The sequence below is a fragment of the Molothrus ater genome, chromosome 6 (genome assembly GCF_012460135.2).
Source record: "Molothrus ater isolate BHLD 08-10-18 breed brown headed cowbird chromosome 6, BPBGC_Mater_1.1, whole genome shotgun sequence".
In the NCBI taxonomy this organism is placed as follows: domain Eukaryota; kingdom Metazoa; phylum Chordata; class Aves; order Passeriformes; family Icteridae; genus Molothrus; species Molothrus ater.
In genome coordinates, this window is record NC_050483.2 from 38,210,877 (window position 1) to 38,230,390 (window position 19,514).

Genomic DNA, 19,514 nt, shown 5'->3' on the forward strand with positions numbered 1-19,514 from the left:
GACATTTTACGGTTAAGCCTTGTGCAGTGTTAGTGTGGGGATGAAAACAAAACCGGGGCCGGTCTGCGCTGGGCAGCGAGCGCCAGCATCCCGGTGCCGGTGTGCGGTGGCCGGAGAACGCAGCATCCCAGTGCCAGGCGCTACAAGCCCCGTCCCGTCTCCTCCCAAGGCGAGGGAAATTGCAGCTCGTTTCCTGACCGGTTGGTGATTTTCACCAAAAACGACGCAACTCTCATCGCTCACGGTCTTCTCATACACCGCCCGCGAAACATTCGTTAGCGAAAAGGTGCTTTATTAGAACGAGGCGATCAAACCCACGAAGAGCTTCTCTCGCGGTCCGCAAACTCAACGCGGGCAAACCGTGTGCGTGTGTCAAGACACGGCTCTGCTTCATTCGGGGAAAGGGGGAACCCCTCTGCCAGGCTCGAAGCCCCCTCTCCGGCTGCTTAGTCCGGGAAAAGGGCCAGGAAGGGCGGCGCTGCGTTGCCCGCCGCCCGTGCCGCGGCCCCGCGGAGCTGCGTGCCGAGGCCCCGGCCCCCGCCGGCCGAGCCGTGCCTGCCACGGCGCCGGCCCCGCTCGGCACGGCCCCGACGCCGGCGGCGCTCCCCGCGCAACTCACCGCCGCAGGTGCGGAGCCGCCGTCCCGGCGCGGCGGGCCCAGGTGCGGAGCGACGCGCGGAGCGGAGGGAGCGGAGCGGAAGGGCCGCCGCCGCCGCGCTGTCCGTCATCTCCCCCGGCCACTGGGAGGGCGGCTGGGCCGTGGGGCCGCCCCAGGGGCGGGCTCGGGGGGGCGGTGGGCCACGGGCCCGGCCCAGCCCGGCCCTGCCCACGCTGCCCTGAGGTTGAAATGCAGAAGTCAAGGCTCTCTTGTCGGGATGTAGATTTCCTTGTAGTTCTTTTCTTCCTCACGCTACCGTTCCCTTCTCAGTGGAGATCAGAGAGGCTCGGGGCCGGTGCGACCAGGAGCGCAGGAGGCCGGGAGCCGCTTCCCGGGCATAGGGATCCGTTGGGATTTAGGGCCGGCCTCGAGGTGTCCCGCTCAGAGGAATGGGTAAGTGGCCGGGAGCCGCAGGAGGGTTCAAGTGCTGTCAAGAGAGGGGGAGCACCCGTGCGCAGTCATCTGCCACTGCCGCGGCTCCCTTATTGACTTTGCTCGTGTTCCTACAAGTTGTAAGAACATGTTGAGGGTCAGGAGCAGGGGAGAGAGAGAGAGAGCTAATGACTAGTCGGCTTGTTATTAGTGTTATTAGGCGAGTGCGAGGCAGGATCGCAGCTGAGCGGATGGCTGGAGCCCGTGACACGTTGTATATTATTCCTGACATCGATCGTAGCAGTTAACATTTTAACACGCTTGTTTTACAGCCCAGTGTAATCGTGCTGTTAAGCGAAAGGCGCTAACAGCACCAGGAACGGTCTTTAAAAAGTTAGTCCCGACTCAGAAGCACCGCGCTGCCCTCGTCTCTCCCAAGATGTAAAAGAATTTCCTCAACTACTTTTCCTTCCTCCCCCTCCCCCACGTCTTAGACGATGTTTTTCTTTTCTTTTTGTTTTCTTCGCGTTCCTTTTTCCTGTGGCAATAAAGCTGACTTGTCTGTTGGGGCGATCTAATTTTTCATCTCTGGAATGTGCTTATTTTTGGGAATATGCTTGATGCACAGTCCGGAGAGCTCCGACATTTGTTGCCACGGACTATCTTTTTTTCAGTATTTTCTTTTTTCTTACTTTCTTTCTCTCTCTCTTTTTTTTTTTTTTTTTTTTAACGTCTCACTTCTCTTCCTCCCTTCCCTTCGCTTCCTTCAGCCTCGGGGGCATCCCGCTATTATAAAGAAGCGCGCGTGGAGTGACCGGGGAGGGGGGGGGTCCCTGTCTGTGACATCTGTCTGTGATGAGGAGCAGCTCAGACGCCCCTTTCTGTGCCGTCCGCCGTGTCCGACGGCTGTATTTGTGCATTTGCTTGCAGAACCTGCCTTCGGGGAAGTGAACCAGCTCGGGGGGGTGTTTGTCAACGGGAGACCCCTTCCCAATGCCATCAGGCTGCGGATTGTGGAACTGGCGCAACTGGGTATTAGACCGTGTGACATCAGCCGGCAGCTCCGCGTTTCCCACGGCTGTGTCAGCAAAATCCTGGCTCGCTACAACGAGACCGGCTCCATCCTACCGGGGGCTATCGGCGGCAGCAAGCCTCGGGTCACCACCCCCACGGTGGTAAAACATATCCGGACCTACAAACAAAGGGATCCGGGCATCTTCGCCTGGGAGATCCGGGATCGCCTGCTGGCCGATGGCGTGTGTGACAAGTACAACGTGCCGTCGGTCAGCTCCATCAGCCGCATCCTCCGGAACAAAATCGGGAACCTGTCTCAGCAGAGTCACTACGAGTCCTACAAACAGCACCAGCCGCCCCCACAGCCTGCGCTGTCCTACAACCACATCTACCCCTACCCCAGCCCCATTGCTGCTGCAGGAGCCAAGGTGTCCACCCCTCCCGGGGTGCCGGCGATCCCCAGCACCATGGCCATGCCCAGGACGTGGCCGTCCTCTCACTCGGTGACGGACATCCTGGGGATCCGGTCCATCACAGACCAAGGTGAGAAATGGGGGGAGCCGGGGCCACAAAGGCAGCCAAACAGGGCCGGAGGGGTTCGGTCCCTCGCTCCTGGGTTCTTTCCTCTCCGAGGGTCGGAAGGTGGTTTCGTTGTTTAATTCGGGAAACCCCTGGCGTTTTCCCCGGCGCGGGGAGGGCGCTGAGCTTACTGGAGGATGCGTCTCGGAACGTGGGCAGACCGAAGGGCCTGGGTGGGCTGCAGGCGGACGAGCAAACAGGACACATCGGCCGTCCTCGCCTCTGTGACCCGGGAGGGGGGTTGCTGGCCGGAGGGACCGGCCCGGGGTGCGGCGGCACCAGGGCGCACTCGGTACCGGTCCCGGTCCCGGTCCCGACCGAGGCTCGCTGCCGCACTCCGGTCACGGGCACTGCCTTGGCGTTGCTGAGAAGTCAATTTTCTGTAGTTTTCGCAATCAGCCCAAATTTGCTTCGGCAGGAAGTTCAAATGTCATCTAATTGCTTTCATTCTGATGGTGTATTTTCCTCCGAAGCGGTGATCTACGAAAACCAAAGGCCCAAGATTTGCCTCTTTTATCCCTTGCACATTCTTTCGGTTCCTCCGCCTGGAAACTGTGTCGCGTCTCCCAGCCGCTCGCTAGCAAGGGACATTTTTTCCATTTCGGTCCCTGCCAGTGAACGAACAGAGAAAGCGTTACTCAAAGTGTCACTGAAAACAACAGTCCAAAATAACCTTTGCCTACAGCGATCTCAGTGTCCCAGTCTTCTCTCAGTATTAGTGGAGAGGTAGGAGCTGTGATCTCTGTTTTCACTGCCTTTTTAACAGCAACAATCCACTTCTACCAGCATTTCAAATGCAAAATGATCCTTTAGGCATTGCAGAATAATTTTCTTCTTATTTAATCAGAAAGGTGATTTTTTTTTCAAGCAACACATACGTACGCACGAGCATGGATTTTTTAATATGTATACATGTAAAAAATGTAACTTTGTTCTTCTTTGCCCTTCACGATATAAACTTTATTCTAGTCCTCACTGGCACAAACAGATGTGCTTGTTTCTGAGTCGACTTTAACAAATACACGCCTGGCAATCTCTGAGGCAATCTAGAGGTAGTGTTGGCAATGAACATTAAAAAGAATGAGTGCATTACAAAACACATGAGAAATTTACGGTTTGGTTTTTTTTATTTTTTTTTTTTTTATTTTGTGGGGTTTTGTTTGCTTGTTTTGTGTTTTGTTTGGGTGGGTTTTTTGGTTTTTTTATTTTGGGGGGGGGGGTTGTTTTTGTTTTTTTTTTTTTGTGAGTTCCTCCTTTATTAACACCACATTGGCAGGCAGGCCTCTAACGGTGCTGCCGGGTGCCCCGGTATCTGTCCCGTCTCGCTCAGCCCCCGCAGCGGCACACATCTTTCTGCAGTGTGAAATCGCCCCCTCCCCTTCCCGTCAGAGGGTCGGCGCTGCGGAGTGGCCGATGCCGCAGATGGGGGCTGCTCGCCCTTGATTTATAGGGTAAACTGACCTTGCTGACACGGAAAGGAAGCCCCTATTCATGGGAAAGTGTGAGATCAGCAGAAAAGGGCGCTCGCCGAGGGAGCTCAATTTCTTAAGACAACTTCAGATTTGTGCCTTTGCCCAGCACGGCGAGGGGCCGGGCGGGGTGGTGTGGCAGGAAAGCCCCCTCCCACGGCGGCTCCGATGCGGCCGGGCGCGGGGCTCGGGGCTCGGGGCAGGGCTCCCCCTACTCCTCCGCTGGCTCCCCGGTGCGGGAATTTGGCCGTTCGAGGAATTTGTCCGCCAGCAAATCATCCCGGTATGCCCATGGCGCGGCTGATAAGCATGTAAATAATAGGACTGTTACTTCTTTTCCTCCCCGCTTTCTTATCTTCTTCCTTTTATTTCCCAATTAAAAAAAATAATATATTTATTTATTTACTTTTATGTTTCATTTTCTTTTTCTTCCAAAAAGTGTTTGGAGCCCAGTTTATCTGCAGGCGTGTCAGGTCTGTTTGTAACACGGGGTATTGTTTCTCCTCTGACTCACAAATGCACACACGGCGGTTGCCGTAAATACCCCTTAGGAGCTCCGGGGGGATAAACGCCGGGCGGCAGCTCCGTCCCGCCGGTGCGGGGACGCGAGGACGGGCGAGCCAGCCAGCTCTGGGCTGGGTTGCTGATCTCTGTCACAGGTTTCACGGACGGGGCTGACTGCCTTCTGCCCACGAATCACCGTCTCAAGGAGCTCCCGGGAGCTTCAGCGAGGTGTGGCGGGCGAGGGTCCGGCTTCCCCTTAGCTCTGCCCCACAGAGTGCCTTGCATGGGGAGAGGGGGCCGTCTCCATCCCGAAGCAAAGCCATATCCACCTCCGAATCCCAGTCTCTGCCTCTAACTCCCTCTCTCCCGCGCCTTTGTTTTCCAGCAGTGAATGACACTTCGCCTTACCCCAGCCCCAAGGTGGAGGAATGGGGCAGCTTGGGCCGAAACAGCTTCCACCCGCCGAGCCAGCATGCCGTGAACGGGCTGGAGAAGAGCTCCCTTGAGCAGGAGGCCAAGTACAGCCAGGTAAAGAGAGAGGCGGGGGGCGGGCAGTGATGCACAGGGCTCCTGAGCTCGGCCTCGGGCTACCGTCCTCGGTTTGGAGCCGGTGCCGGACTTTCTTCTGTTTTGGTTTGCAAGGACGGGCGGGAAAACGCCTGGCTCTCTTCGCTCCTCTCTCCGCTTCCTCCCCCGGCCTGGCGGCCGCGGCGCCCAGCAGCCCCATCCCGCCTGGCTGCCGGCGGGCGGAGGGCTGGGGAGGGCTGGGGAGGGCTGGCGGGGCGGCAGCGATCGCGCCCGGGCCCGGGGCTGCCCCCGCCCGGCGGGTGCTCGGGACCCGCCGCCGCCTCCGCCCCTGCGGCCGCGTTGTACTCTGTCCGCAGCGTGCTCCGTAGTCAGGGGAATAATTTGAAAATGAGATGTAATTGCTTCCTACATTAAGCATTTTTAAACGCTTAAGTAGACGGCGAATTTCCTAAGTTTTAATTACAACACAATATAACTGTTACTTAATAAATCTCTGTCTAAATCTTTGTACTTGCTAATCATGTCCCGTGCCAGGAGAAAAGCTATAAAAGGCTCAACTGTTACTCGTTGGGAAAGCACAGGTTTTGAAAACATTTTTTCCGTGTGATGGAAACATTTCAAAATGCATCAGAGGTCTCTCAGACACACTGACTTCCCGGCCACGCATTTGTTGTACTTAGAACCAAGTCGAAGAAAACCCACAATCGCTGTTTAGCATTTTCCCTGTTCAAAGACAGAGATTTTGGACGTATTTTTTGAGTTCTGTGTCTGTTTTTAGGTCCATGTAGAGGAGACTTTTGTAGCTCGTGTTTGGTGGTGAGAGTAGCTGAATCAGACTCTCACATTCAAGATGCGGAGCGCAAACTGTGGGAACGCTCGCAAAGAGCGGGCAGAGTGGGAAATACTGTAGATCCTGATAGTGAACACCTACTTCATTACATATATTGCCTTTTAAACAATATGCCACCCTCAATGCTGTCCTATTTGTTTTGTTTTTCTATTATCCCATTATTATTATGTTCATTTCATAACACAAATAATGTGCGCTGTAGTGTAGCCATATGGTTAAAGATAGAATTAGATTTAGATTTAGTGTTACTACTCCTTCTACAATTTTCCTTAAAGACTAAAACAAGCCTTAACAGTCTTGCTAAAAATAGTAGATATAGCTTGTCACTACTCTGTAAGAGCAGCTGTACTGTGGCTTCATTGTTTTAGGTTCCAGGCTGGGCCTTCTGCGTGCAGTTCTGCTGAAATATTCATAGGATCTTGTTCGTAGGCTATAAACCATGGCCTCTGATGGATCTCATTTACTTCTACAGATGTGTTGAGAAACAGTGTTTTATAAATTGAGTTATTTTCAATGCTGGTTTGGAAACTATTTTTTACCTTTTCTTTTTTTCTTTTTTCTTTTCAATATTTATGATTTCATCTTCATAATATATAACTATTCTATTGTTGATATCAGTTTTACTTTAAAGTTCTGTTCATCCTGAAAGATTACCTGATAAATGCTATTTAAGCATACGTGCTATTTAAAATTTGAGAAAATTGCTATTAATAAAATGGAATTCATTTATCCAAATAAATTGTCCAGAGAGTTTCAAAGGGCAGAAAAGCCATATTCAGAACCCTGCTCTCTAAAGGAAGATATAGAGGAGGTTGTTCCCAGCTTCTTCCCTGTAATAATATAGGTAAATAGAATTTGGCTTTGGAAAGTTCTAACACATAGACCAGTCTATTGATATAGTATTCAGAATTGTTATCCAGAGAATTAATTTGAATGTGCATTAATTGCTTTGTCTGTCACAAGTTCACTACCTTGCTAATTAAGAATATGTTAAAAAAATCATGCTAAATAAGGATGGGAAAACGTGATTATTTGCAGTTTTTGCCACATTCCTTTTGCCAAAATATTTATTCCAGACAGTGTGAAATTTATGAACCAAATTCCTGCTGCAAATAGTGCTGACTTACTGTCTTTTCACTGAAGTGTACTGAGTCTGAAGTGACAGCCTGTGACAGTAAAGATTTACAAAATTCTCTGACATCATGGGATCCATGGTGTCTTGCAATGTGTATGGTTTTGGGTGTAAAGAGGTGAGCAGGAGATATGAGAGAATGTTGGTTCATTTGTGAATCTAGTAGGGGGGTATCTGGAGTGGTGGGAAAATGGGGAAGTCTCAGAGATACTTAATATGCCAGAAGGACTCTGGTGAAATAGGCTCTGTCGTTGTACTTTGGGGTAATTGCTATTTTCTTATCTCTTTTGGGCAAAGCTTGTTACAAAGACTCTTAAGGGTCTTAAGGAGGCAGACATCAGATTTCCCTCAGAGAAGAGAAGTGATCGTTCTGTGATGTTCCAGTTTTATGTTTTATATTATCAAAATCAGAGGTGCCTACAAAAGGAGGGAATCAAGTGTGGATGTTTAGCTTAGGCTTCCCAATTCCACCACAGGAGCAGAGGAAATGTGCTCTGAAGCACATTAATATTGGATTTTGTGTGAGTGATGGCTAATTCTGCATTTTCCAACAAATTTCATCTATGTATTTAAGCATCACCAACATCCAAAGTTCACCTGTCCAAAGCTTGCAAATAGCTCCATAACTACTAGGCAAGTGAAGGACTTGTCACTCAGCCTTAATCATGGAAGATAATATTTTGCTTCTCAAGAAATCCCCCCAGGAAATCCCTCTGTGTGAGAAAGACCAGAAAAATTGAGACCAAAGAACGACGTCTCGTGTACTTTTACAGTAAATTTGTTTGATCACTTCTTTTAAATGATATACATTTGTTTTAAGACATAGGATACTGTAGCCTTTTTGTAGGCAAAACTCTTATTGACATCCCAGACTTGTCAGGCAGCAGTCAAGGTTGACCTCTCCAATCGATTCCAATGGCTACGTTTCAGCCCTTCTCCCACAGATCAATGGGAGTTCACCCACAAAAAATGCAGGAGGACTTCACATTTTTGCCTTGACAATATGCAGTCACACTAGTTTAACATGAAACTGAACCTCTGGATGTAGAACATTTTTCATTTTATGTATTATGGATTTCCTGGGGCTTTTGTTTGCAATGCTATTCATATTTGGGTTTTGGGAGTTGAAAGTTCAGCCTCGCAGACTGTGATTTTGTACAAAACATTCCACAGGAAACCAAAAGATACCATGTCAAGTTTCTATTTAGGTTTAATTACATGATGTCCCAGGTTGTCATTTATACCTAAGCAGTTGCATAATTTCCCTGGTGTATCACACTCACAGGTTTGTCATATGGCTTTCAAACAGGGTGACTGTGAATCAGAGAAACTGAAAAGGAGAATAGATTTTTCCAAGAGTTTGACAGTATTGTGTCACACACATTTCATACAGAGCTCAGTTATATTGCATTATTTAGGCAGGGAGGCACATTCAGTGCGATGTTCAGGTGCTTCTACAGATAATTATGTTATTGTTACAAAGGATGAATATTCTGAGTATTTTCTTTTGCATTGCACAGCTTATACTGACTACTTCATTAAGAAAAAATAGCTGAAATGACTGCAATATGAACACATTTGTAACCTGCATTTGAAATCAAGCCGCTTAATAAACATGTACTGTATTTAAAATGCAGACCTCAGACATCTGATGCTTGTGACTTGCTGGACTAACATCATGAATGTTCAAAGCAAAAAAAAGTTGTGATCTGTAATTACACATGTATGAAAATGAAGAAGACCTGATATATGTCTGTATGATTTGCTGAGAGGCAAATAGCTTGGAAATAATTTCTTTTCAGAATGACTTTCTGTGTGCATTGCAGGAAGCAGATGTACATATTGCCAAAGGGAGCTGATACTCATTAATGGGAAAAAGCTTGTAAGTGGGGGTTCTAAGGGCAAGCTCGCCCTGGAAAAGGTGTGCTGTTTGGAGGCCTCATCCCAAACCTACTGGAGCTGCAGAAAATACTCCTCCTAATTCAGAGGGGTTTGTGAACATAGTTTGAGTGAAGTCTTCCTCTGACACGCTGGCCAAACCCCTAAGCAGCAGCTACCTCAGGTCTGTCTCAGCTGAACTTCCTCAGCTGTTAGGGGATTGAGATTCTGGCATTGCTGGGATATCACTCCCTGTCCCTCGGCTGCATTCTGACCGGGGCCGTGAGCTCTGTGTGCTGCAAGAGCATCAAGGGAAGGCTCCATTTTAGGGCAAGTGATTGCAAATGTAGGTGCAACTCTGGACAATGACTTGCACAGAAAATGTAGATAATGCAAACATTTAGTTCCTGATCTTTCATTTATAGATGAACACTAAAAAAAGTGTATTTGGTGCCCATGCATCTGCAACTGCATCTGCAGTGCTTAGAAGCCACAACATAGGGTAACTTACTTGGGGAGAACATAAAAATGAAGCCTTAAATATTATGGCAAATTACATAGTCCTCCTACACACATGATTTACTGAAAAAAAATAATTAGCAAATTTACCGATTTGGCATCTTTGGATCCAGGCAGCTGGATTCCTGCTATGGGTCTGTGCAAAATCCATCAATGACAAAGGTCTGGACCTACTGCTCTTCAGTCATACCCAGGCAGCAGGGGGGTGAAGCTGTGAAGGAGTGGTGTTTATTTGCTTTCTTGCCATAGTAGCCAGAAGCATTGTTAGCAGAGTCTGGTGCAAGGGTTGAGACCTTGGCTTGGAACCGTCTGGTTCACTGTTGCTCTCACTAGGATCTCCAGACCAGGCCTGCTATCAAAGCATTGCCACTAAGACAGCTTGCTCAAGGTCTAGGCATCCTTGTCATTGCATGTTGTGGGTGAGGGGCATGAGCTGATCCCACTACATGCACCCGATTCCTCCCCAGGTGATCTGGATGGCACCCAATTCGAACCCCATTTGTGAGACCTGCCTCTTACTGGCCACCTGCTTCCACGGCCAAAACACAGTGCCCTGTCCACCAACCCACATGGCTTCAGGGCACTCCACCCGGATGAAACTAATAAAGAAAGTCAGAGAGGTGAGTGAATGGAATGATGACACTCAAACTGCACTCTAAGCACCTTCTGCTCAAAGGACCCCAACCCACCAGGAGGTCTGCCATGACGAACATGATCAGGGACCATGAAGTGGGAGTGATGGGAGATACTTGTCACAGCTAGGAAGCAGAGTGCCAGGAGCAGGGGTATTGGATGTGATTTGACCCGTTCAGTCTTGGTTCTTGCAGTAGATTGGCAAGTATATAAAGACTGTATAGTGTGTTTGAATTTGTCTGTTGTGGCAATTTATCAGCTTTTAGGAATTGCCTACACAACTAGTCGTAACAACTGTGGGCATTTAACAATTGATGGGTTATGGGTTCACCCTTCTTAGTGTACCAGCTTCCCAGTAACTGCAGCAGACATAGGAGACTGCTGTTTTGGCTGTCCACGAAGAGAACAAGGTGAAGACTTTACCATATTTGCCTAGTTTCTAGACATCTAGAATCCCTTTGAAGGTCTGTGTCCATAAGTCTCCTCCTCCAGTTTCATTTAAATAATAGCATATTGAAATTACAATATATTGCTAAGTATATAATATTAAGAAGGCGTTTTTCATAGAACCTTTCAGTAAGGCATTATGGTGTTAACCAATGGCATAGAAAAGAACAAATGTTTATTTCTTCCAGTGTATTTGCTTGTTTAGAGTCCATGTGTGCCCTGCCCAATTCCAGATTTTGCCAAAATACCAAGGGGGAATTATTGTGCAAATCTGTTCTAAAACTATGGGAATCTGTTGTTAATTCCAACTCAAAGGAGTTTGCTTATATGACATGATTGTTTTTCCTGTGCTTTCCTATTGTCCTCATAAGGCCAGCATATCTGTCTAAGGACAAATTTAAGTTGTGCTTTTGTCATCAGAACAAGGCTTTGTGCTTAAAGCAACCAGAATTTGTTTTCACCACACTTTGAAATAGTCTGGTTGTGAAGTTTGTTAAATAGTAGAACATACCCCAAGATTCAGCATCTTCACTGGAAAGGCAGTGACTTTGATTTATATCATCCTTCTAAACCTGGCGTATGAGAGGGAAGCAACCATTCAATGACAGTGCAGACCTTGAACGATAATCTACACTGGAGATGTTTAGGTGGACATATTAGTGTGTGCCTGGTGGCCATGGTAGATCTCACTTCACTGTGAAAGCTGTCTAAACCAACTGCACTTCTGAAGAAGCACTGGAAGCTCTTGCTCCCTGCTTTTCCCTCAGAATGTGCTGAGGTTTTACAGCAACCTCTGTCTGCCTTTATCCACCATGCCTTTTTCTCCTCTCTCTTTTCCTCCGTTGTTTTTGTGGTAGATTACTCAGTGTCAGAGACTGAGTGGTGTTTTTTTCCTCTTTTCCTTCCCCCCGTCTTCCCCCTCACATTTTTTTTTCTTTTCTTCTGTTTCTGCTGTAGTTTGCTTTGGGAAAGACATAAAATGCCCCTGGCTCCTTCAGGAAAGGATTGGTGATGGTGTGTAAATTCAAGTTACTATTACTATTTCCAAAACTGGGATTTTATTTCCCTGAAGAGGCTGAGATTTAAAACTGGATAAGAAAATATCATTTAGAGTGATCTTGATGCATGTCCCAACTATAGTTAAAACACTCAGTTGATATTATCTGGTTTCTGTGTTATTCACTGCAGCTGGGGATGGCTTTAGGTAAAGGAAACAACTTTAAGTTAATAAAAAAGCACATTAAACACAGGGAATGGGATCTGCTCATTATGAAAGGACTGAACTTTATTTTAGAAGGAAGTAGTGTGATTTTCTTATGCAGTACATTGCTGTGAATTGAATTTAACAATAGGAGAAATAGCTGCAAAGAAAATGGCATCTTTTAAAGAGATAATGTAAAGGATTGGGTAGCTAACTATGTCTGAAATATTAGAGCACTTCAGCTCTAAGAATAAGTCTGTTTTATTTGTGACTTCAACTAGAATACCAGCATTACTTTGCTCAACTTACAGTGAAAGAGAAATAGTGTAATTCTCCATTCTTGAAAGGTCTCTTTTTCAAATCACAGTCTTCTGGAAATCAACTCAGTTCAGCTGAGCAACAGAGCAGCTATGTAAGCCCCTTGCCCATGTGTAATTTTTAAAAGCTTCTCAATTCCAATGCATTATCACTATTCATTCTTTCTTGAAAATAAAGGCAAATATTATATTTTATAATATTATGCCAAATTAATATCTTACATACAAAATATTGCCTCTTCTAAGTTTTTTTTGTATATCAAAATTATTTAATGTCTGTGTCCTAATTTTTCAGAGTCTCATTTTAAGCTGATTGCAGTGAAATTAAGGAATATGTTCAATAAAATAAGTTAATTCATCTAAGAATATGGATATTTAGTCTAATATGAAAATATTTTTGTAAGAATATTTTCCAGCACTATAAAAAGCAAACCATGACTTGCAGGATTAACTCTGGCTAGCTTACACCTCAGATACACCTTAGCAATTTTGTCTCATTTTTTCTTAAAAATATTTCTAATAAAACCCATTATCATAAACTGGAGAAATTTACTCAGTGTTCACTTCTGCAACCCTTCTTTAGGTAATTGTGACTTACCTGTGTAGGCACATTAATTTTAGTGGAACACTGGTCTGAATTGATTTGTGGTAGCGTCATTTTTCCTGTTGATCCTGTAGCACTGAATTGCAGTTTCAGAATTTAGCTCTAATTTAGTAATTACAATTTATACAAAAATATTACTTAAGTTTATTGATTTTAAAACCTAAAAACCCTCCATTTTTATTACTTAGATAATTTAGTAATGCCATTTTCCTAAATGATATTTCCATTTCACGCCTGCTGCTGCTGTTTTACTTGGAAAATTTGTTTGCTCTTCCCTCGGGATCCCATATGTTGACTTGATTTATGAATCATATTTAACCTCCAATTATAAAGAGAGATTTAGCATGTTTGCTTCCTTGATGTTTGCAGTTTGTGTTTGATTGCTCCTTGTCTTGTTGTCATAATCGTTTTAACTGATTATGTGCATGTCCCTAAAAATGAGATATCCTCTGGATTTTTGTGCTGATTTGCTCTTCTGATTGAAAGACTAGATATTTTGCTTCCTGCTATGCTTTTTCTTGCTGAGGAAAGAACAACTGCTGCAATAGCTTCTTCATGACTGTGTTTTCAGGCCATTTGGGAAAGAGCCATCATTTCCAGAAAATGTTTGAAGGTTTTCATTGTGAAAACCAGCAGCGAGAGGGTATCTGTGTGTGTTTGGGGCCGCGGCAGCATCCCTGCAGAGAAAGCTGCTGCCTGCACTCTGCTGTGCTCCCAGCTCCTGCTCCCTGGTACCTCTGCTGGTTGGTTTCAGTGGCTCTCAGGGAAGGGCTGTGCTGCAGGATCAAGGCAACGTGCTGAGCTTGCTGATCCAAGGACAGGAAGGATTCATTCCATCCAAGTCAGTGTTAGAATTGCGAGATACAAACGGAAACAGCAACCTTATTCACCAGAGGTGTGTCCCTTAAGCCGTGTCACAGACTGAACTTCTGATGACTGCAGCAGGGAATTTTGGGCTGAGTCACTGTCCAAGCTCATTCAGGCTGCTCAATTAGGTAACTCCAACTTGAAGGCTATGATGTTTCTCCAGAAACATTTTTTAAAATAGAATTTAAAATACTTCTACAAAGTCTGCATTCTCAGTCCATGCAATACATGACCTATTTAATTAAATACTGTAGCAATTATCTTACAATGGAATAATAATGATAATGATAATGATAATGATAATGATAATGATAATGATAATGATAATAATAATAATAATAATAATAATAAACATTCTTCTTTTGGACACTGACTTTAGAGTTAGAGTGTAAAATTGAGGTGGCATTCACCTGTGGCATCAAATCTGCTCGTGTTTGCATTCACATAAAACTGAAATGAGATCCTTTACATTACTGCCATTAATGATAGCTAACCTAAATACGAGACTGTGATTTTGAATGTTACATTCCTGGTCATTTTCTGAAATATTTAGAATCAACATGGGAAGAGAACATGGGAGATGAACTAATTTTGATACTGAGAGAACACATATCTAGCAAGCAAAAGTCAGAGAAGGAAAAGAATGATACAAAATAATATAAATTCATTACAATATATAATTAGAATTTATACCATGAGGATCAAAAGTGAAATTTAGCTTGCATTTTTCTCTGGTTCTTCTTGATCAAGATAGAAGAAACCAAAATCAGGTAGTTTTTCTGACACGGGCTGACTGAGAAGTTTGTCCGGAAAGCTTGTACCCTTGTGTCTTCTTATCATGAAGGAGAGAAGAGGCTGAAGCTCTGCAACACATTATACAAGCATAACCTTCAAAACATATATTAAGGTGTATGTGGTGGTTATCTCTGGTTGTGAAAGAATTGCTCTGACTTTTAGGAGTCCAAGCAACTAATGGAAATTACTTATTCCAAAGACATTCCTACATTAGCTTGGTTCTAGACTTGCTTTTCATCCACCCACTCCCACTGTGTTGCAAATCACAAACAGACTGAAAATAATGACAAAAAAAGTTGTCTCTAGTTAGTATTGTATCTAAAGTGACCAAAACTAAAGATTCCATCTGTTAAAACTACTCAACCAACTCCTTTACTGGTGAAAACGTGCAGTCTGCTTGTTTCAGTAGGACAATTTTGTGTGACATAAAGCAAGGTTTTATGTCCACCCTGGTTTTGATTTCTTACCTCAATATTCCTTTACTGTCACTGGCAGGTATCAGCAGCAACTTGGCAGAAAGGCACCAGACCCAACTTGTTATCCTGACCCAATTACTCTTGTTTTGCTGGTAGCTTTGCAAGAACAGGTTTAAATGAATTTGTGAGTTGGTGGGAGGTCATGTGTTCTAGGTTTCAAATGCAGCTCTAAAGTTTGGAAATACTTATTCCATTAGTTGTCTGAAAACATTGATAGAAGCAGCAATTGAGAGCAATTGATATTTGTAGAAGCCAGAAAGTAGGCACTTTCAAATGGGAACCCTTATCTCTTACACAGCAAAGGTTCTTGTTCAGCTATAACTAAATGTTTGTTTGTTTGCTTAAAAAAATTAGATTTCCCTTGAAAAACGATGGTTCAAATTAAGAAAAAAAATATTTATAAAACTTAAAAGCCAAGTTCAAGAACCTCTGCACTTAAAACAAATTCTTAGGGTTTTAAAAATCCATAAACACCATGGGGTTCTTGCACTCCTAATTACAAATGTTTAGATTTTGCTGTTCATTTCCTCTGATTGAAATACTGCAGGATGAATTATTCATCCAGTATATACAGGGTCATGGAACTCAATCCCCTCCATTTATTTTAAGTGAATGTCATGTTTGTAAAACGTGCCAGATTGACAGACAAGATTCAACCCTTCTGATAACCTATGCTTTGTATCTAAGGCTGTTCAGAAATAAAAATGCTTGTGTCAAGACTATTAGGTCAAGTCTTTCACAGATGAAAGTCAGATGAAAATTTGGGTGTTGGGGTTTTTTGAGTAGCATACTTTAAAATCATATAGAGTGAGATTTTCTCTATCCCCTCATCTTTCAATTCAGGTCAGAGGAAGCCTCTGACTGCTTTGTGGGTATGGCTCAAACCTCCCCTGAGGCACAATTGCACTCTGTGCTGGGCCAGTGCCTGCCCATCCCAGTGGTGCCTGCTTGGCTGAGGGCATCTGTGGCACCCACAGAATCATGGTTTGGAGTGGTAAACCTTTGTAGCAGTGCAACAAAAATAAGAATGATTCACCAATTCAGTGAGGCAGTGATGACAGACAGCATTGGTGGCCTCTGACAGGTTGCAGCTGGTGGTCCATACACAACTGTCTCCACATCCTGCCCTCAGTAGTTGGGGCAAGATCTTTCTCACATTCAGAATAGGCTATAAAAAGAACAGTTTTCACAACTTTATTTTGAATAAGAGCGTGTGTGTGTGTGTGTGTGTGTGTGTGTGTGTGTGTAAAAAAAGGTTGTTCTGGCTGCCATAAATATGTATGGGTATTCTTTTAAATTAAGCTTTTACAAAAACTAGTGAATCTTTAGTTAATTTCCATCTGTTTTATCAACAACAACCCAAGTGGCACCTACAGTATGATTCAATAGGAAACCTGGGCTTCTTCATGAATTATAGTTTGAAGACTGTGCCAGAAGGCCACAGAACATATGTGTGATTGGAATATTTCTCAACAAGCCTGTTGATAAAGAATTTATCAATAATGTCTGCATTAATGTGAGGTGTTCAGAAGCTCAGATTTGCCTCAGATCATGCAAAGTCATCTGCTTATGGCTGCTGAGGAACCCCTGGAGGCCTTGTCTGTAGGAGATGCAGTAGGCCAGGACATGGGCTGGAACATTGGTGGACCAGCAAAGAGATGCCTTGTTGGCACATTGCCTGGCACAGATCTACCCCATACCTACTAACACACTTCTCAAAGCACAGCTAAGGGGTCACAGAAGATGAGAACTCATAATGAGGAATCCTACTTAAAATGGGCTTCCAGGCACAGCCTTAAGCCCACTGCTTGGTAGCCAGCCTCCTTGGGAGTGGGAAAGCCTGAGGAACAGGGTGGATTCACAGAGCCCAAAAAACCTCTTTTGAGGTCTAGAACCTGAAGGATTGTGCTGTCTCAATGGCTATGAGACTTCAGGGACTTGTCCCATATATTTTCTCTTTTCAGCACCCACCCCTCCAGGGTTTCTGTACTCCTCTGTGCAGAATATATTTGGGTTGTGGCTCTTGATATCCCAGTGTTACAACCTGGCTTCAATGAATCTACTGCGCCTGTGCAAAGCTTTTTGTTGGTGCTTGTTACAAAAAACAGAGGTGCTCATTCTTGTTTCATGTTTGCACATTGGAAAAGCAGCTTTTTAGGGCCACACTTTTTATTTCCCGTGAATTCAATGACATAATTTTCCATGTGATTCAAGAATTTTACTGATTTGCAGTGCAATTATTTGCAGGTTTGTATTAATTAGTTGCAAGAACTGATATTTAAAGCTGAGGCTAAAGTAATTCTGAGTCATAGTAGGGGGCACATAATACAAGTTACTGGTCAGATCACATATTTGGATTTTCAGAAGAATAAAGCAAGTTCAGCTTCAACAAAGTATTTAATTATTTTGAATGACAACTATGTTGCTGATGCAGCTGTAAGTTTTGTACTAGTTAATGTTCCTATTGGAAGCTTGTGGCCAGGATCCCGTTGCTGTGTCCTGCTGCTCTAGATTGCTGTACAGGTTTATATTGACAGAGACCAGCAGAATTACTGCTCTGTTTCCCAAATGACAATGAGAGGATAGTCTAGACAGTGGAACTGTGAGCTACATGGGTAGGTAACTCATGAGCCTGAAAATAGGCCAGTGCCCTTTTTAAAGGTGAATACTGGAAATCAGGCAGAAATTTGACAAGTGAAATGTTAACTCCACGTGAAGTTTTAGCAGGAACAAAAGTCTGTTTAATTTTTTAGCTTTGCACTATTCAGCTTGTGTCCAGTTGTACCATGTGATGATGCTACAGGACTTGATGAATCAATACTCTTCTTTTATATCCAGATAGGAAACATTTTTGAGAAAAAATGCCACTCCAAATCCTAAAACAAACACTACACAAATTGAAACTGAAGCAAGATAAATGATCTTGGTTTGTACCTGTTGAGCTGAAGAAATATTTATGGGTGTGAAATAAACCACCAAACAGTTTTTAGTTGAATAAGGAGTCATTAATTGTGAAATCATAGCATAGCTGACTGAAGGACTCTCCCTTCTCTATTTAAATAGAAACTCTTCTCTCCAGCCTACAGAAGGACCTAGGAAAATAGCTTGCAGGAAAGGACCCAGCCCTGCAATTGTTTTGTGTACAGAAGCCCTATTGAAACCAGGGGGAACTATGAGCAAAGAACATTTGCAAGTTTTTTATCCCAAGTATCTAGAAAACAGATTTTTAAAAGTCACCATCAATAATACTACTATTAAAGTTCTGACTCATGCTCTGAACAAACAGTTACCAAAGAGTTTAAGATGTTCCACCTCCCCCAGCCACTGTTACCTCTTCACTCCAAGGAGTGTTGCTTTCAAATCTGTGCCCACACCTGCCCACGGCAGCTCAGGCTGAGCCCACCCTCCTTCGGGGCCAGGAGAGGAGAGGCACAGGGATGGGTCTGTCTCTCCTGCCACTGGGATGGCTGTGGTCACTGCACACTCAGCTTAAACTGCCACAGCACTCCCCAGCTGGGCTTGCAACAGTGACCAACACCCTGTGTGAAATTCAGGAAAGGTAGGTAAATGTTGCAGTTCATTTATTCCAACCTGTGGAAATCATTGCCAAGTGCATCAAGGTGAGAGAGAAGGGGGAGACTCATTACAAATCCCTCCAATAGCTCTCAAGTGTAATGACTAGATGCAACCATGGACTTTGAGGGGTCCACGAACAACAGCTTGCGGCAAGGTAGGCAGGTGTACAGGGGCCTTAGCAGTTCCTGCCTTGCTCTTGGTGTGTGTTTCCTCATCATCTGATGATGGTCCCTGTCTGGGACAGGTTGCTGGGAGAGGTGTGAAGTACTGATCACAGTGGGGTAACTGGTCTTAAAAGAAAAGCAGAAGGGGCCACTGAGCCCATGAAATTCAGGGGAATGATTATGGGTTTCTTTCTTGGTGTCCCCACTGTTCCTAGTTTTGGTACAAAGCCCCAGCAGCATCTGAGGGCAGCTTATTTTACACCAAATCCAACGTGTCTTACTCTCTTAGAAATCCTTTTCCTTTCCCTCTCCTTTCAGGCACCCAATGGCCTCCCAGCCGTCAGCAGTTTCGTGTCCGCACCGGCCATGCCTCCGTATGCCACGCCGGCCCAGGTGTCACCTTACATGACGTACAGCGCCGCTCCATCCAGCTACATGGCGAGTCATGGCTGGCAGCATGCCGGGGGCACCCCACTGTCCCCTCACAGCTGTGACATCCCCGCCTCGCTGGCCTTCAAGGGCATGCAGACTGCCAGGGAGGGCAGCCACTCCGTCACGGCCTCCGCTCTCTGATGCAGGAGCTGCTCCAGGAGCACCATGAGCTTGCCGGCTCCTCGGCCCCTGAGCCCAGCTCACGGACTGCTCTCCTCATGCTGGCCACACCTGGCGTTTCTCCTTGTGACTTGTCTTCCCTAAAGCTTTTGGGATTAAAGAGCTGAAGACAACATCAGAAACTGAGAGAAGTGTGGTGTTGCGCTCTTAAAGACTTTGTGTCCCTCAAAGGGCTCATGGAGCCTTGTTCCACTCTCTCCTGGTCAAACCACACATATTTATTCTTAATCATCACAAACTTTCTAAATGTGCAATTGTTACTAAGATTTGTGCAAAAATCAATAAAGAAAAATCACTACAGAAAATTCTGCTATGCCTT

The 19,514-nt window shown here is 45.0% G+C and overlaps 1 protein-coding gene across 1 annotated transcript; it reads left to right on the top strand.

Moving 5' to 3' along the window:
- The first annotated feature begins 40 nt into the window (after window positions 1-40).
- PAX9 (paired box 9) lies at window positions 41-19,156 on the top strand. The gene is made up of 6 exons (XM_036384266.1): window positions 41-200; window positions 378-1,051; window positions 1,801-2,587; window positions 4,982-5,124; window positions 9,971-10,123; window positions 18,902-19,156. The coding sequence occupies exons 1-6, from the start codon at window positions 41-43 to the stop codon at window positions 19,154-19,156; spliced, it is 2,172 nt and encodes a 723-aa protein (XP_036240159.1).
- Window positions 19,157-19,514: the final 358 nt, after the last annotated feature.